At 53.5% G+C, this 13,104-nt stretch overlaps 1 protein-coding gene across 2 annotated transcripts; it reads right to left on the reverse strand.

Annotated features, from left to right (window-relative positions):
- Positions 1 to 326: 326 nt before the first annotated feature.
- Positions 327 to 12,813, reverse strand: MTCH1 (mitochondrial carrier 1). 2 transcript variants are annotated; one of them, XM_058819342.1, is made up of 12 exons: positions 12,649 to 12,813; positions 11,167 to 11,251; positions 9,761 to 9,867; positions 9,336 to 9,413; positions 8,995 to 9,052; positions 8,189 to 8,240; positions 7,192 to 7,251; positions 4,048 to 4,141; positions 3,665 to 3,712; positions 3,405 to 3,472; positions 2,654 to 2,729; positions 327 to 1,911 (listed from the first exon to the last, which is right to left on the reverse strand). In XM_058819342.1, the coding sequence occupies exons 1-12, from the start codon at positions 12,808 to 12,810 to the stop codon at positions 1,840 to 1,842; spliced, it is 960 nt and encodes a 319-aa protein (XP_058675325.1). In that variant the 5' UTR covers positions 12,811 to 12,813; the 3' UTR covers positions 327 to 1,839. The 2 variants fall into 2 exon arrangements, with proteins under 2 accessions (XP_058675325.1, XP_058675324.1); XM_058819341.1 differs by having other exon boundaries at positions 9,755 to 9,867.
- Positions 12,814 to 13,104: the final 291 nt, after the last annotated feature.

Below are 13,104 nucleotides of genomic sequence, written 5' to 3' on the forward strand. Positions count from 1 at the left end.
TTGCTTCAAGCAGCCAAGCCCTCTGCTGCCTCCACCCTCATTCCAGGTGCACTCATTGCAGTTTGCTCAGCCTAAATATGCCCACTTTCCATGGAGGTGAGGAAAATCAGGGGGAATCTGAGTTTTAAACAGCTGGTTTAGCCCCTGATTTGTAGAGAAGACCAAAGGAAGTGCCTGTCTTAAACAGAAACTTTCCCTGAGGGAATACATTATACAGGGGAAAAAAAAATCACACACAAAAATAAAATCACAGAAAAACCCCAAAAAAACCAAACCACCCAATAGTTGTTTTATAACTGTATTTTGGAGCATAATTAAATCCTCTTTGAAATCATCTGTGGTGTTAGGGAACAGGTCCATGCATTATTTAACTGTAACACAAACTGGGAGCGAGGGAGGACAGACAGGACTGACTTCACCACACTGAAGGGAGCTGGGTGGGGGCTGCCACTCCCTGCACACACCAGCACTGTCCTGCAAGCCTGCACACACACACCAGCACTGTCCTGCAACCCTGCACACACCAGCACTGTCCTGCAACCCTGCCAGGGGTGTGCATCGACCCTGCCTGCTGGAGAAAAGCCCCCTGTGATGGCAGGTCCCCAGAGGACCAGGATGTGACCCCACATGGGAACCTGCTCAAGCATTGCTAAACCTCTTCCCAGGAGGGGAGCATCACCTCTGTGCAAAAGACTGCTTTGTGGGGAAGTGAAATGGGGGAAATCTGCCTGGCTGCCATCACAGGACAGACTGGTGCAAAGAAAGTCTTGTCTGGGGAGCTGAGCATCAATCCTGCCCTGGTGAGCTCTGCTACACACAGAGCCATGCTCCACTGACACCAGGAGCCTTCAACTCTGATGCCTCAGCAGCCTTTGGCCAGCTCAAGGTGCATCCCTTCATTGCAGACAGCCCTGGATGGCTGCCCCTGCTGCAGGAGAGCCCTTTGTGAGCAGCTCTCAGATCCCAGCAGCTCCATTTCCATCAGCAACAGGAGCAGGAGCTGGGAGATGCCCCTCAGTGCAGCCAAGCCAGTCCAACCCAGCACCCACTGTGTGCAGGCTGCCTGCCCAGCCCACAGCCCTGCTGGCTGTACCCAAACACAGCCCATTCCATGACTGAAATCCTGCCCAAAGCAGCACCACTGGCAGCACATGTCCCTTCCCAAGGGCTCTCTGTGTCCACATCCCATCACTGCCCTGAGCTGGGCTGGACCTGTCTCTTTGGGACTCTGCTGTTCTTTGCAGTGGGATCTGTTTCCCTTCCCTGTTTTGATCCTATAATTTCATTTTCATGCCCGTGGGAGGTGGGATGTTCCTGGGTGATCGGGTACCCTCAAACCTTGAATATGGATGCCAGGTTGATCTTGCCCAGGATGAGCTACCTGCCAGGCCAAGGTGCTCTCTCCAGAAAGGATGAGGCAGGAGCTGTCACCGGGCATAACCTTCCCAGGGAGGTGACCTTGGATCTCCTGCTGCTTATCAGCTCAGGCAGAACAAAGCAGTCTTTTGTCCCTGCAGCTCATGGCTGGCTCCTTTAGTACCTGGGCATTTTCTGGATTCCTGAACTTCCCCAGCAACTCCAGAGCTACAGCCTGGACTAAAGAGACAACAGCTTTCTGCTCTCTCTGCTATACACCCCAGTTGAGACAGCCACGAGGATGGAGCTTTGGTGCAGCTGGAGCCTGAGCCAGATGTCCAGAAGTCTGTTCCTGGTCTTGCTGGAGGAGGTGTCAGTTCTGGCACCATGGACTTTGGATCAGAAAATAGAAATGTACAGATATCGAAACAAGCTGGGGGTTTCTTGAGGAGTCCAGGCTGATGAGCTGTCCCTGCCGAGGCGTCAGTCCATGGGGAAGGAGGCTGGGACGGGCGCCCTGCGGAACAGGAGGCTGGAGCCACGGAACAGCTGCCCCTGAGGAGGAGAGCCCGGGGTCAGGGCAGCCTCAGACCTGCCCAGGGAGCTGCAGCTGCTTCAGCAGGGCCCCACTCCATGCCCATGGCAGGGCTGCAAGGCTGGGCAAAGTGAGGTTCCAGCCCTGTGGGTGCTGAGGTGAGCATTTCCTCCAGGGGTGACATGCAGAGGGGCACAGACTCTGCTGTGTGAAATGCACGGGATAGAAGCTCACAGGCTGCAAGCTTGGGGTGTGCAAGGGGCACAGCAGCGCTGCCAAGCTGGTATCTGTGCCACAACTGGAGGGATAGAAGCAGGCTACAAAGCACAGCAAGGATGCAGCATTGCCATGCTGGTACCAGTGTCACAACTGGAGGGACAAAAGCAGGTTACAGAGCACAGCAGCACTGCCAGGCTGGTACCAGTGCCACAACTGGAGGGACAGAAGCAGGCTACAGAGCATGGCAAGGATGCAGCACTGCCATGCTGGTACCAGTGCCACAACTGGAGGGACAAAAGCAGGTTACAGAGCACAGCAGCACTGCCAGGCTGGTACCAGTGCCACAACTGGAGGGATAGAAGCAGGTTACAGAGCATGGCAAGGATGCAGCACTGCCATGCTGGTACCAGTGCCACAACTGGAGGGACAAAAGCAGGTTACAGAGCACAGCAAGGATGCAGCACAGGCACTTTTGGGGAACGCTGGAGACTTGGGAAAGGAGCAGAGGGAGCCCAAAGCCCCGTGTGTGCCCTGCTCCCTCACCTGAGCACTGAGGTACCTCCAGCAGTGGATCCAGGATGCAAAGGCAGGAGCGTAGGGAGGGAGGCCGGCGCGCAACCTGCAGGGCAACAGGGAACGGCTGAGGTGGATGTGTCACCTTACCCGCACAGGTAACAAAAGAGCAGCAGGAGGTGTGAACGAGGACACGGGGACAGTGTCCACACCGGGCTGGCAGCCAAGTGACAGCTCGTTATTTACAATGCAGCAGATCTGTAATTTAATTACCCCTGGAGTGCACAAACAAGGAGCGTTACCTGGAGACTTTGAGAGTCCAGGACCGTATCTACACTTTCAAAAGCCAGCAGATACTGAGAAAACACGGCACCAGACTCGGATCCCGTTCCCATGAGCAAAAAAAAATGCAGAAGACTTGCAGCGGTGCGATTGGGAAGGCAAGCTTGGTCCTGCTCCTGTCTGCTGCCATAAGAGCTCTGCTTCCCTCGTGCTGCTCCCTGGAGCCAGCACTGTCCCTTTGATCCCTGTGCCTCCTGCTCAGCTCAGACCACCACAACTCTCCCGATTTCTCACCACCTGAGCTTTTCTGCTGCTCGTGTCTGTGCCCTCTGATCTAAAATTATAAGCAACCTGGGAGAGGATACGAGCCAGCTCTGCGAGGTGCCACAGAGTTTACGGGGCTGGAGGAAAGCTTTACGGTCGTTAGCAGCCCATTCAGACAACAAGGGGCTGCAAGAAAGGAAAAGAAAGGCTTTAGATCTCAGTGTGAAGGACATACCCGCAGTTGTTCACTGCCATGAGATCTCCCACGAGAAGGAACGGGTAGGTCAGCATGCTCACAGCGATCTGAAAGCACAGAAAAGCAGCAGCCTCTCTAAAGCTCCCCATGTCAAAAACGCTATTTCCAGCTTTTGCATGTTAGCAGAATTATCCTTGGATAAGGGATGTCATGTACAGAGCAGCCTGTGTCCCCAGGGCAGGAGCTCTGAGCCCAGAGGTGGCAGGAGGAGGGGAAAGGACACAGCAGCTCCTACATACCCCCATCACGAACTTGGTGTAGCTCCGGATCACCGAGGCCTGGCTGAACTGCAGAGAGAAACCAAAGGCGTTGTGGAGCAGGGGATGACACCAGGCTGGCACTGTCACTGTGTGACACCGCCTGAGGTGAGGGGCAGGGGAGGAGGCAGAAAGCAACAGAGAGCAGCTGCATTCCAGCTGAGAGTCTGGGAAGGCATTTGGGGAACTGTGATCACCCAAAGGTGAAGCACAGCCCTGAGCAGACACAGAGCCCCCAGCACTCTCACAGGGATGTCCCCAAAGCCTGGGGTCTGTACTAAGTCAGCCCCTGCTCCCCAGGAATCCCTCCCCACTGCAGCTGCTTGCTCCAGACCCCAAGCCCTCCCTCGGGCACTTCCACTCACGTTGTCGTCCACAGCGTAGGTGTTGATGAAGTGAGCCAGGAGGTTGCAGCACCAGAGGAAGATGACATCCCCCAGGACGTGAGGGACTAACCCACTGCAAGGGCAAAAAGAGGGTGTGAGGTGCAGGAGGGTCCCAGTGGCACCTCCTGAGATGCCCAGCCCTCCTTCCCTCCACCAGCTCAGAGGAACTCCACTCCCCCCAAATGGAATTTCTACTTTGGGAGGAAGGGAAAAGGGAAATTTCAGGGAAGAGCTCTCTCAGCCTTCAAACTTGGTACTACTCGTGCTGCTCTGGCTGAATTTTTTGGGGGATTTTTTTGGGCATGATTCAATTCCCCTTGTTCCTGCTGCTGAGAAACCCAAGTGAGACACAGATGAAGTGATTTCCATTTCTGAAGATGCTCTTTTGGATGCACAATGAGAAGTTCATCTCTTTGTGGAATCTCTCTCCTTTTAGAAATCAAAATGAGAGGGGTTATTCCTGCACAACCTGCTCCACTGAGAAATGGGAGTAACTGGGGGAACATTGATTTTTCCCAGTCCCTGCTGCCCCCAGGAGCAGAGTTCTTTGGTTAATGCCACCCACTGATACACTGGAGCTCCCAGCAGCACCAGCACTGCCAGCTTTTGCAGATAACAGCACTAAAACTTTAATAAAATATTCCAGAGGGTTTCTCCAGTTTTCTCTGCTGCAGCAGTGCAGGGTTTCCTGCTTTTGCAGGGGTTGTTCCACTGCAAAAGGATCCAGGTGTGTGTCAAACCTGTGTTTCACCAGCAGATGTGGTCAGCTCTGAAAAGAAGCCTGTCAAGAGCCACAGGAGTGTTTGCTGAGCTGCCAAGAGCCCCCTCCAGCCACGTTAATCTGAGTCTTTTGTTTCTTTCCAAACACCACCATGCTGCCTCCTCGGAGCAAAGGACCAGTTTGTTTCCTGCTGTGGTTGCTGCAGCACCAAAGCAGCAGCTGGGACTGGTTTTGGGAACAACCTGAGCATTGTTAAGGCCCCAGCAGCCCTGGGGATGCAGCTGAGGTCTCAGGGGCCAGGCACAGCAGAAACCTTCAGCAGAAAATTCCCTGGCTTCAAAGATGTGATACATGAGAGCAGCAGACAGGACAAAGAAATCAAAGCTCTCTGGCCCCAAAGAGATGTTCTGCTTTGTGTTTGGCTTTCAGCCTTTGTAAAAAATCCATCCTTTCTGTAACTCAAAGTTAAGTCTGAAGCTCCTGAGCTGCTGCAGATACAACAGAGCCTAATAAATTCCAGAAGCAAAGGGCTGTGCCAAGGCAGCCCCAGAAGGAAAACCTCACCCAACTGTTGAGAGGGAGTCAGACTGTTTATTCCACTTCCAATAAGGATCCCATCCCTTTCTCCCCTCCAAAGTAATGACAGCTGCTGGCCCTGAGCTGATGACTGGAAACCAGGGGTCTGAGAGCTGCAGAAAATAACTAAAAAAAACCAACAAGCCAAAGGCATCAGCCCTGAAAACCCCTCCTGGAATTCCAGCACTGCCTTTACTACTATTGACATAAAAAAGTGAGTGCTGCAATTCTCACACCTGCTGAGATGTCCAAGATCTGAACTGGGAATATCTTTGGAAGATGATGAAAAGCTGGAACAGCAGCAGGCAGAGGAGGAAGCCTCAATGATGTACAGCAATGTGACCCAACAGCAGAAACCCCAGTGCAAGGGACCTGGGACAAGCCAAGTTTGAACTGACCATGCCCAGCAGCTTTGGAGCTCAGGGAACACCTCCCTGGGCTGGCAGGAGCCTGCTGCAGATATGAGGGGAAGGGAGATAAACCCATCCTTGCAAAGCCTTTATCTCCAGCCAGGCACACACCCAGAGAGTGTGAGAGAAGACTCAGAGAGTGTGTGCCACTGTTATAAGGCCATGAGAAACAAGTGCCCTGCCATGATTTTAGGGCAGTGGATGTGCTGGGATTGCACCAGGGCTCAGAGGAGAAAATCAGCAGTTTGGCCCTTCAGATGCAGTTTGTGCTCCCCTCACAGCAGTGGGATTTCCTAACAGGGTTGTAGAGCATGTAGAACTTCAGAGCCCTCCTGAGACAATTGGGGTTGTGTTAAAGCCTTTCCTGAGAACCATTAAGTTTCATTAGGCCACCAGCAGTGTTTATTTCCATGTGGATGGAAGGGAATGTGGTGGCTTCTTTCAATCACTTCCCTGGGAGGTGGAGGGTTGTGAGCAGCCTGCTCCAGCCATGCCCCACTCACAGGGACCATCCTGTATTGAGTGGAGCAGATTTGGAGCTGCACAGCTCAGCTGAGAAGCTGTGGGCTGCCAAAGGAAGAAGCAGTGACCCTCAATGGGTGCAGATCCCTGGCCATTTCCCCTTGGGGAAGGACAGGGTGAGACCCCTTGTGATTCTTTCCCTCTTCCTCATGCATTCAGGTTTCATCTGGAGGCCCATATTTTGTGAGTGCAGAGCCAAAGGCATCCTGGAAATCCCTACTGAAATTCCAGAGCTGCCTTTACTATTATTGACATAATAAATTGAGTTATCTCCCCACCACGAGCAGAGACAGCAGGTGGTTCTGTTTTATGTAGATGTGAAAAAGAAAGGCAGGAAGCATTAATTAAGGGTTCAAGCAAAAAGGTGTCCACTAAACTTCCATTTCAGTGATGCACCAATTTGCCAGGCTCTGAAAGCAGCTGGAAACATCTTTCAGCTCCTCCTGGTCCAGGCACCACCACACTCCAGCCACACAGGTAAACCTGCTCATTACAAGCACCCACGGTGCTCTGCAGAGCAATTTGCTGCTTATCCAGGGCCTGGCTTTCATTTCAACAAGGGAACTTATTGTTGCACTTGATCTTGGGGCCTGTTGCACAAACAATGCTTTAAATGGCCCTTCACTGAAACACAAAGAAGCACCAAGGGAAAAAGAAAGATAAGAAAAAACACAGCTTGCTCTGGGCTCTGAAGGTTTGATTGAAGATAAGATCTGGGGCAAACTCAATGGTCAACCTGGATTGCTGTCAAAGGCACAGATTTAACTGTGGGAGTCCCTTGGTCAGACAAGGTTTCAGCTCAGTGTGACTCCAGGTGGGGGTGGCAAAGCTGCCAGCAGAGCCATCAGTGCCTTCAGGCTATGGGAGAAGGTATTTAAACAACAATTCACTTACACAAAGAATCCCAGGATCCCTTCTTCCTTAAATATCCTGCCAATGGCACTGAACACACCGCTGCCAAGAAAGGAAAAGAGCTGTGAGTGTGCAGAGTGGTTCCACCTCTGCCCTGTGCAGCTTCACATGCATCCTGCAGCCCTCAACCATCATTCCAGCAGCTCGTTCTGCCTGTTCTCCTCACACCAGGCAGGTTGGAGGAAAGGAAGGTCGTGTCTGTGCTCTGCCAGTCTGCAGTGACACCAGCAGAACAAGCTGCACACAACTGTCCAGTGCTGAAGGCACAAGAGCTCTGTGAGGCTTTGTGAGTGGGTACAGGTGTTGTGTGATATGGGTTGATTTGGATGATTCTAAGCCCAAGAACCCTGTCTGCCTTTGGGAACTCGAGCTGGCTGTTGTGGGCTGGCTGCAATCCTGTCTAGTGTGCCTCCACATTGCTCCACAGGCAGTTCTGCCCTGCAGAGAGGCAGCTGGTACTGCAAAAGGCCTGGAAAAATTTTACAGACTAAGCAGGGCTGCAGCAAAGCTTTGTGTTACCCACTCTGCCTCCCTGCTGCCTTCTCTTTCCATTAATAGGCAAAGGAAAAAGGAAGAAGACTCAGCAAGAGGTGATACAGCCTCAAACAGGCACAAGGTGGAACAGAGGCACATCAGGGACAGAGCCCAGCCTTCCACATCCTTTAAAGCCCCAGTCACCCACCCTCTAAGCACAGCTCAGATTAACTTTTCAGCCTCTCAAGCCTCCTGGATAACCCTATTCCCCATGGCATGGGAGCCACCATTAAGTTCCATTAGGCCACCAGCAGTGTTTATTTCATGTGGATGGAAGGGAATGTGGCAGCTTTTTCCAGACCACTTCCCTGGGAGGTGGAGGGTTGTGAGCAGCCTGCTCCACTCACAGCCATGCCCCACTCACAGGGACCATCCCAGAGCACCCTATATTTGATCTGGAATCAGTACCTGGCATTCCAGAGCCTCCCCAGGTGCAGCCACTCACCTGTATTTGACTTCCCGGCCCACGAACTGGACCATGCAGCGCATGGAGATCACTGGGAGGAAAGAAACACAGGGCTGATAGACAAACAAATCCACTTTGGGTTGTACTGGATGTCAAGGGAAATGAAACATGACCCTTCTGCTCTCCCTCAACTCACAGCATCTCCAGCTCCTCTCAGTGGTCATCAGCACTGCAAGACTCATTAGAAACTGGGGCCTTTCCTGAGCCTGTAAGTGGTGGGAAGGATTTCAGAGGATCACAGAGAGGTTTGGGTTGGAAGGGATCTGTCAAGTCCCTAACTTTTTCCAAAAGATCTATATTTTCCCAAACTCCCTGGCATAGGCAGGGACACCTTCCACTGTCCTAGGTTGCTCCAAGCCCTGTCCAGCCTGGCCTTGGACACTTCCAGGCATGGGGCAGCCACAGCTTCTCTGTGCCAAGGCCTCCCCACCCTCACAGAGAAGATTTATTCCCAAAATCCCATCTAACCCAGCTCTCCAGCAGTGGGAAGCCATTCCCTGTGTCCTGTGTCTCCATGCCCTCATCCAAAGTCCCTCTCCAGCTCTCTTGGAGCACCTTTAGGCACTGGAAAGCTGCTACTGGCTCTAACCCCAATGGGATCTCTAGGACAAGGTCCTGGATGAGTGGCAAGAGAGAAACTCTTGCTCAGCTGTGTTTGTGCCTGAAGGCAAACCCCAGCATCAGCCTCCTATGATAGAGAAGTATAAGAACCATCCCCCTGAGTGTGCAGGGTTTGGGGTGATGCCCAGCCTGGAGGGAGCTGCCAGCCAGGGCACAGGACTCACCGTGCAGGGGGTGTGACACAACCCGGGACACACACTGCATCATCATCTCGTGGGATGTCTGGGAAGGGAGGAGAAAATACTGTGAGAAAAGCTGTGTGCTCCACCTGCTCCCTTTCCCTCACACATTTTGGGTCTCTCTTTTGAGATCTGTTCTTGTGGTGAACCTCTGCCCCTGTGAATTATTTAATGGATTGACACAGAATGGCCACTAAACTGACAGACAAACAAATCCACAAATTTCTCACCACAAACTTCTCACTCCAGTTTCTCTCCAAGTGATCTCATCCACGTCCCCAGGGATGTCCCCAGCCACTCATGAATGGGCAATATCTACTTCTCACCTCTCTGACCACTTTCCTAAGTGAAGTTTTCACATCATCCTTGTTAGACACATGCTCCATGTCTTCCAGTGGAAAAGCCTGAGTGGAGAGGGAAGCGACATGCTCAGAACTGATGGAGATCCTGACCCACAATGTCTGAGGATGGGAGAAACTACAAAAAACTGTGCTCTAGACTCTAGATGCAAAGGCAAGACAAACAGGCAAGAAAAAAACACAGGAGAAGAAAGGATGGAAAGTAAAACAGAGGAATAGAGGAGTCACAAAACTGCAGACAGAGGATACAAGGTACAGGGATGCCAAATCAAATTAAAATGGTTTATAAATTAAAAAATGCTTTGAGGATGGATGTATCAGTCCTCCTGTGCAGCTCTTGCTGCAGTAGCACTGCCCCTGCAGGTGATTAATGGAGAGAAGCTGACCTTTACCTTCTTCACACTCCCCCTGGTGATGGTTGATAAAGTGCTTGAGATGAGGCGAGGGGTGAGGCCACGGAAGAGGCCTCTCTTCCCATCCACTTCCACGATGTGTCTGGCTGGGAGGGACAACACCAGGGTACTGTCAGCAGGGAAGGGGACATGGAGAGCACCCCAAACACCCCCAGGGCTCAGCTGAAACCACACCAGGCTCAGCTCAGCACTCCATGGCCCCACAGTAAGTGACTCATTGTACAGTCCTAAAGAAACTTCTCACTGGAGGACAAGAATTCTTACTCTGCCATCTGGCTAATCTGGAAGGACAGCTGCAATATTTTGGGCTATTTTTTGTCTTTTTGATGGTTTTGCTCACCTGAAAGGGCTCCAAGGCAGTTTGGACTGAACCAGGCAGGGGGGATCATCCCATGTGCTCTGTGCTGTCACCTCCTCCCTCCACCCCAGGAGGGTTCATATGGATCTCACAAACCCACGTTCAGTTCCTGCCCCACCACCTTCTCCCAGGCAAACTTCCTCAGGTCTCCAGTTGCAAAAAAAGCCCAGAGATCCCATTTCTCCCACATATAACAAGGTAGGATAGAACCCACTGTGTGCTGGTGGCTACTGACTGCTCCTGTCCCTGTTCTGTGCTGTCCAAGCAAAGCCAGGCAGGCTCTGCACCTCTCCATCACCCAACTCTGCCCATATCTCTGGAAATTGCATCTTCCAAAGGGCAGCACTGGAGCATTTCCAGCCCTGGGTGTCCCAGGATGGGCTTCCAGGGCTCTCATCCTGCTCCTGTGCTGGTTCCACCCCATGGGCACCACTGGCAGATTTTGGGATTGGCCCAGCTCAGCTGCCAGGACAGTGCATTCCCCTTCCACACAGCAAGCCTGCTGTGACAGCAGGTCACAAAGTATTCACCCACCTCTCCCATGCTGCTCCACCCACAAAAGAGGAAACTACTGATTTTCTTTCCTTCTAAATATATTACCTGCCCTTTTCTTGGTATTTCTGTCCCTTTTTAGGGCTCCATCTATAACACAAATGAGCAGGGCAGGGGGCAGGTTATTCCAGGGCTGTTTTGGAGCAGAAGGAAAGTATTTTGCAACCTCCAAAACACACAAAAACCTCCTGCAACAAACCTACAGCACCTAAAAGCCCCCAAACCCCTCCACCATGGTGCAAACCCAGAGCAATGTGCCACAGGAACACGATGCAGCACCAACACCCCCAGCAAGAGGTACATGAATGTGACAGCCTTGCAAGGAGTTGTGGTGGTTTATGCCTCACTGGAGCCTCAGGATGATCCCAAGGGGATGTGGGAGTGCTGCTGGGGTCAGCTCAGGCTGCCTGGCAGCTCCCAGCCCTGACTCCAGGAGGGCAGGACCTCGTGCTGGCAGGGAGGGACAGTCACTCACCATAGGTGAAGAAGCCAGGCAGGTACAGGACCTTCCTCCCCAGCACATTTCTGCCAATGGTTGGAGGTAGTGGCTCATGGCCAACCTGAGAGAGAAAGCTCGTGAGCAGATCTCTGTTCTGGTGTTCCCAAAGTCCCTGGGATGAAGAGGACTGATCCCAGTATCCCCCCATCACTCTCAGACACTCCTTTCCCCTTCTTATGGGGTGCCTAGGTTACAGAGGGTCCTCCACCCTCCAATTTTAGGAGCTCCCTGTTACTGAGAGGGTTTTGAGGTTTCCTATCCCTTCTTATATGGGAGGCCCCATGGCAGAGGGGTAATTTTATAGGGGTTCCCAGATTGCTGGGTGTCCCCATTCCCTGTCATAGGAGGGATCCAAATGCCCCACTACAAAGGAGCCCCCACTGTATGGTGTCCCCTATTCCCTATATATGGTGCCCCTATTGTAGAAGGCATCCTCACCCTCCTATTATATGGGACCCCATTTTTATATAGGTCCACCAGTGTATAGGGGACCCCATTCCCTTACATATGGGGCACTCCATTACCCACAGGTCCCTCATTCTGTAAGTGCTCAGGGGGTCCCTTATAATGGGGGGGCTGCATGTACAGTGACCCCCAGGGCAGGGAGTCCTCTACAGGGGCACGAACCAGGAATCCACTCCCACCTGTGACAGTGGGGTCCCAATCCCCCATCCCACACAGGGACTGCACCCCGTTACATTACCCATGGGGGTCCCCCATTCTATAGGTGCCCAAAGCCTCCACAGGGGCACGAACCAGGAATCCACTCCCACCTGTAACAGTGGGGTCTCAATCCCCCATCCCACACAGGGGTCCCCCATTCTATAGGTGCCCCCCATTCTGTAGATACCCCCATTGCACAGGGGGTCCCACTGTAACGGGGGGCTGCACATACCATGTATATAACCCTAGCACATGGGGGTTTCCATGGGGGCACTGCAGGAATCCAGTGCCCCTATGGAAATCCAGTATATCTCCTCCTGTTATACTGGGGTCCCGATCCCCCGTTACTCACAGGGACCCCATCCCATTAATTACACCGGGGTCCCGATCCCCCGTTACCCACTGGGACCCCACCCCGTTAATTACACCGGGGTCCCGATCCCCCGTTACTCACAGGGACCCCACTCCATTAAGTCCACCGGGGTCCCGATGCTCTGTTACCCATTGGGACCCCGCCCCGTTAATTACACCGGGGTCCCGATGCTCTGTTACCCACAGGGACCCCACCCCGTTAATTACATTGAGGTCCCCCCGTCCTATAGGTACCCCCCATCCTATAGGTGCCCCCACCGCACAGGGGGCCCCGTTATACCGGGTAGGGCTGCACAAACAGTGACCCCCCAGCGCACGGAGGCCTCTATAGGAGCACTATCCACAAATCCTCCCGTTATCCCGGATTCACCCCTCCCGTTACACACGGTACCCCCACCACACCGTCCCCCCCCCAAAGCGGACCTGCACAAGCAGCTTGACGTAGAGCAGGGGGTGGCTGGCGGCGGCGAGCCCCGCGCCCAGCAGCACGAACAGGCCCTCGGCGCCCTCAGGCCCCGCCGCGTCCGCCGCGCCCCCGCCAGGCGGCGACAGCGGCCCCGGGGGCAGCGCCGCCATGGCCGCCATGGCTCCCGCGTCACCGGCCGCCACCACCGCGCCGCGGGCCGGGGGGGGAACCGCGGAACCATTGAGGGGCGGGAGGAACCACTGAGGGGCGGGGGGGAGCAGGTATGAGGGGAGGCGATGGCGGCGGCGGGAGAGGCGGAGGGGCAGCGGAAAATGGAGAAGGGGTTTAGGGGTTTGGGGAGTTGGGTGTGAGTGACTGACGGGGATTGTGAGCACACGGGAGAGGGGAGAGATAAAAGATAAATGGAGTTAAAGAGGAAGGGAAGGGAAGGGAAAAAAGGGGGGGAAGAGAAG

The sequence above is a fragment of the Ammospiza caudacuta genome, chromosome 24, assembly GCF_027887145.1.
Source record: "Ammospiza caudacuta isolate bAmmCau1 chromosome 24, bAmmCau1.pri, whole genome shotgun sequence".
NCBI lineage: Eukaryota > Metazoa > Chordata > Aves > Passeriformes > Passerellidae > Ammospiza > Ammospiza caudacuta.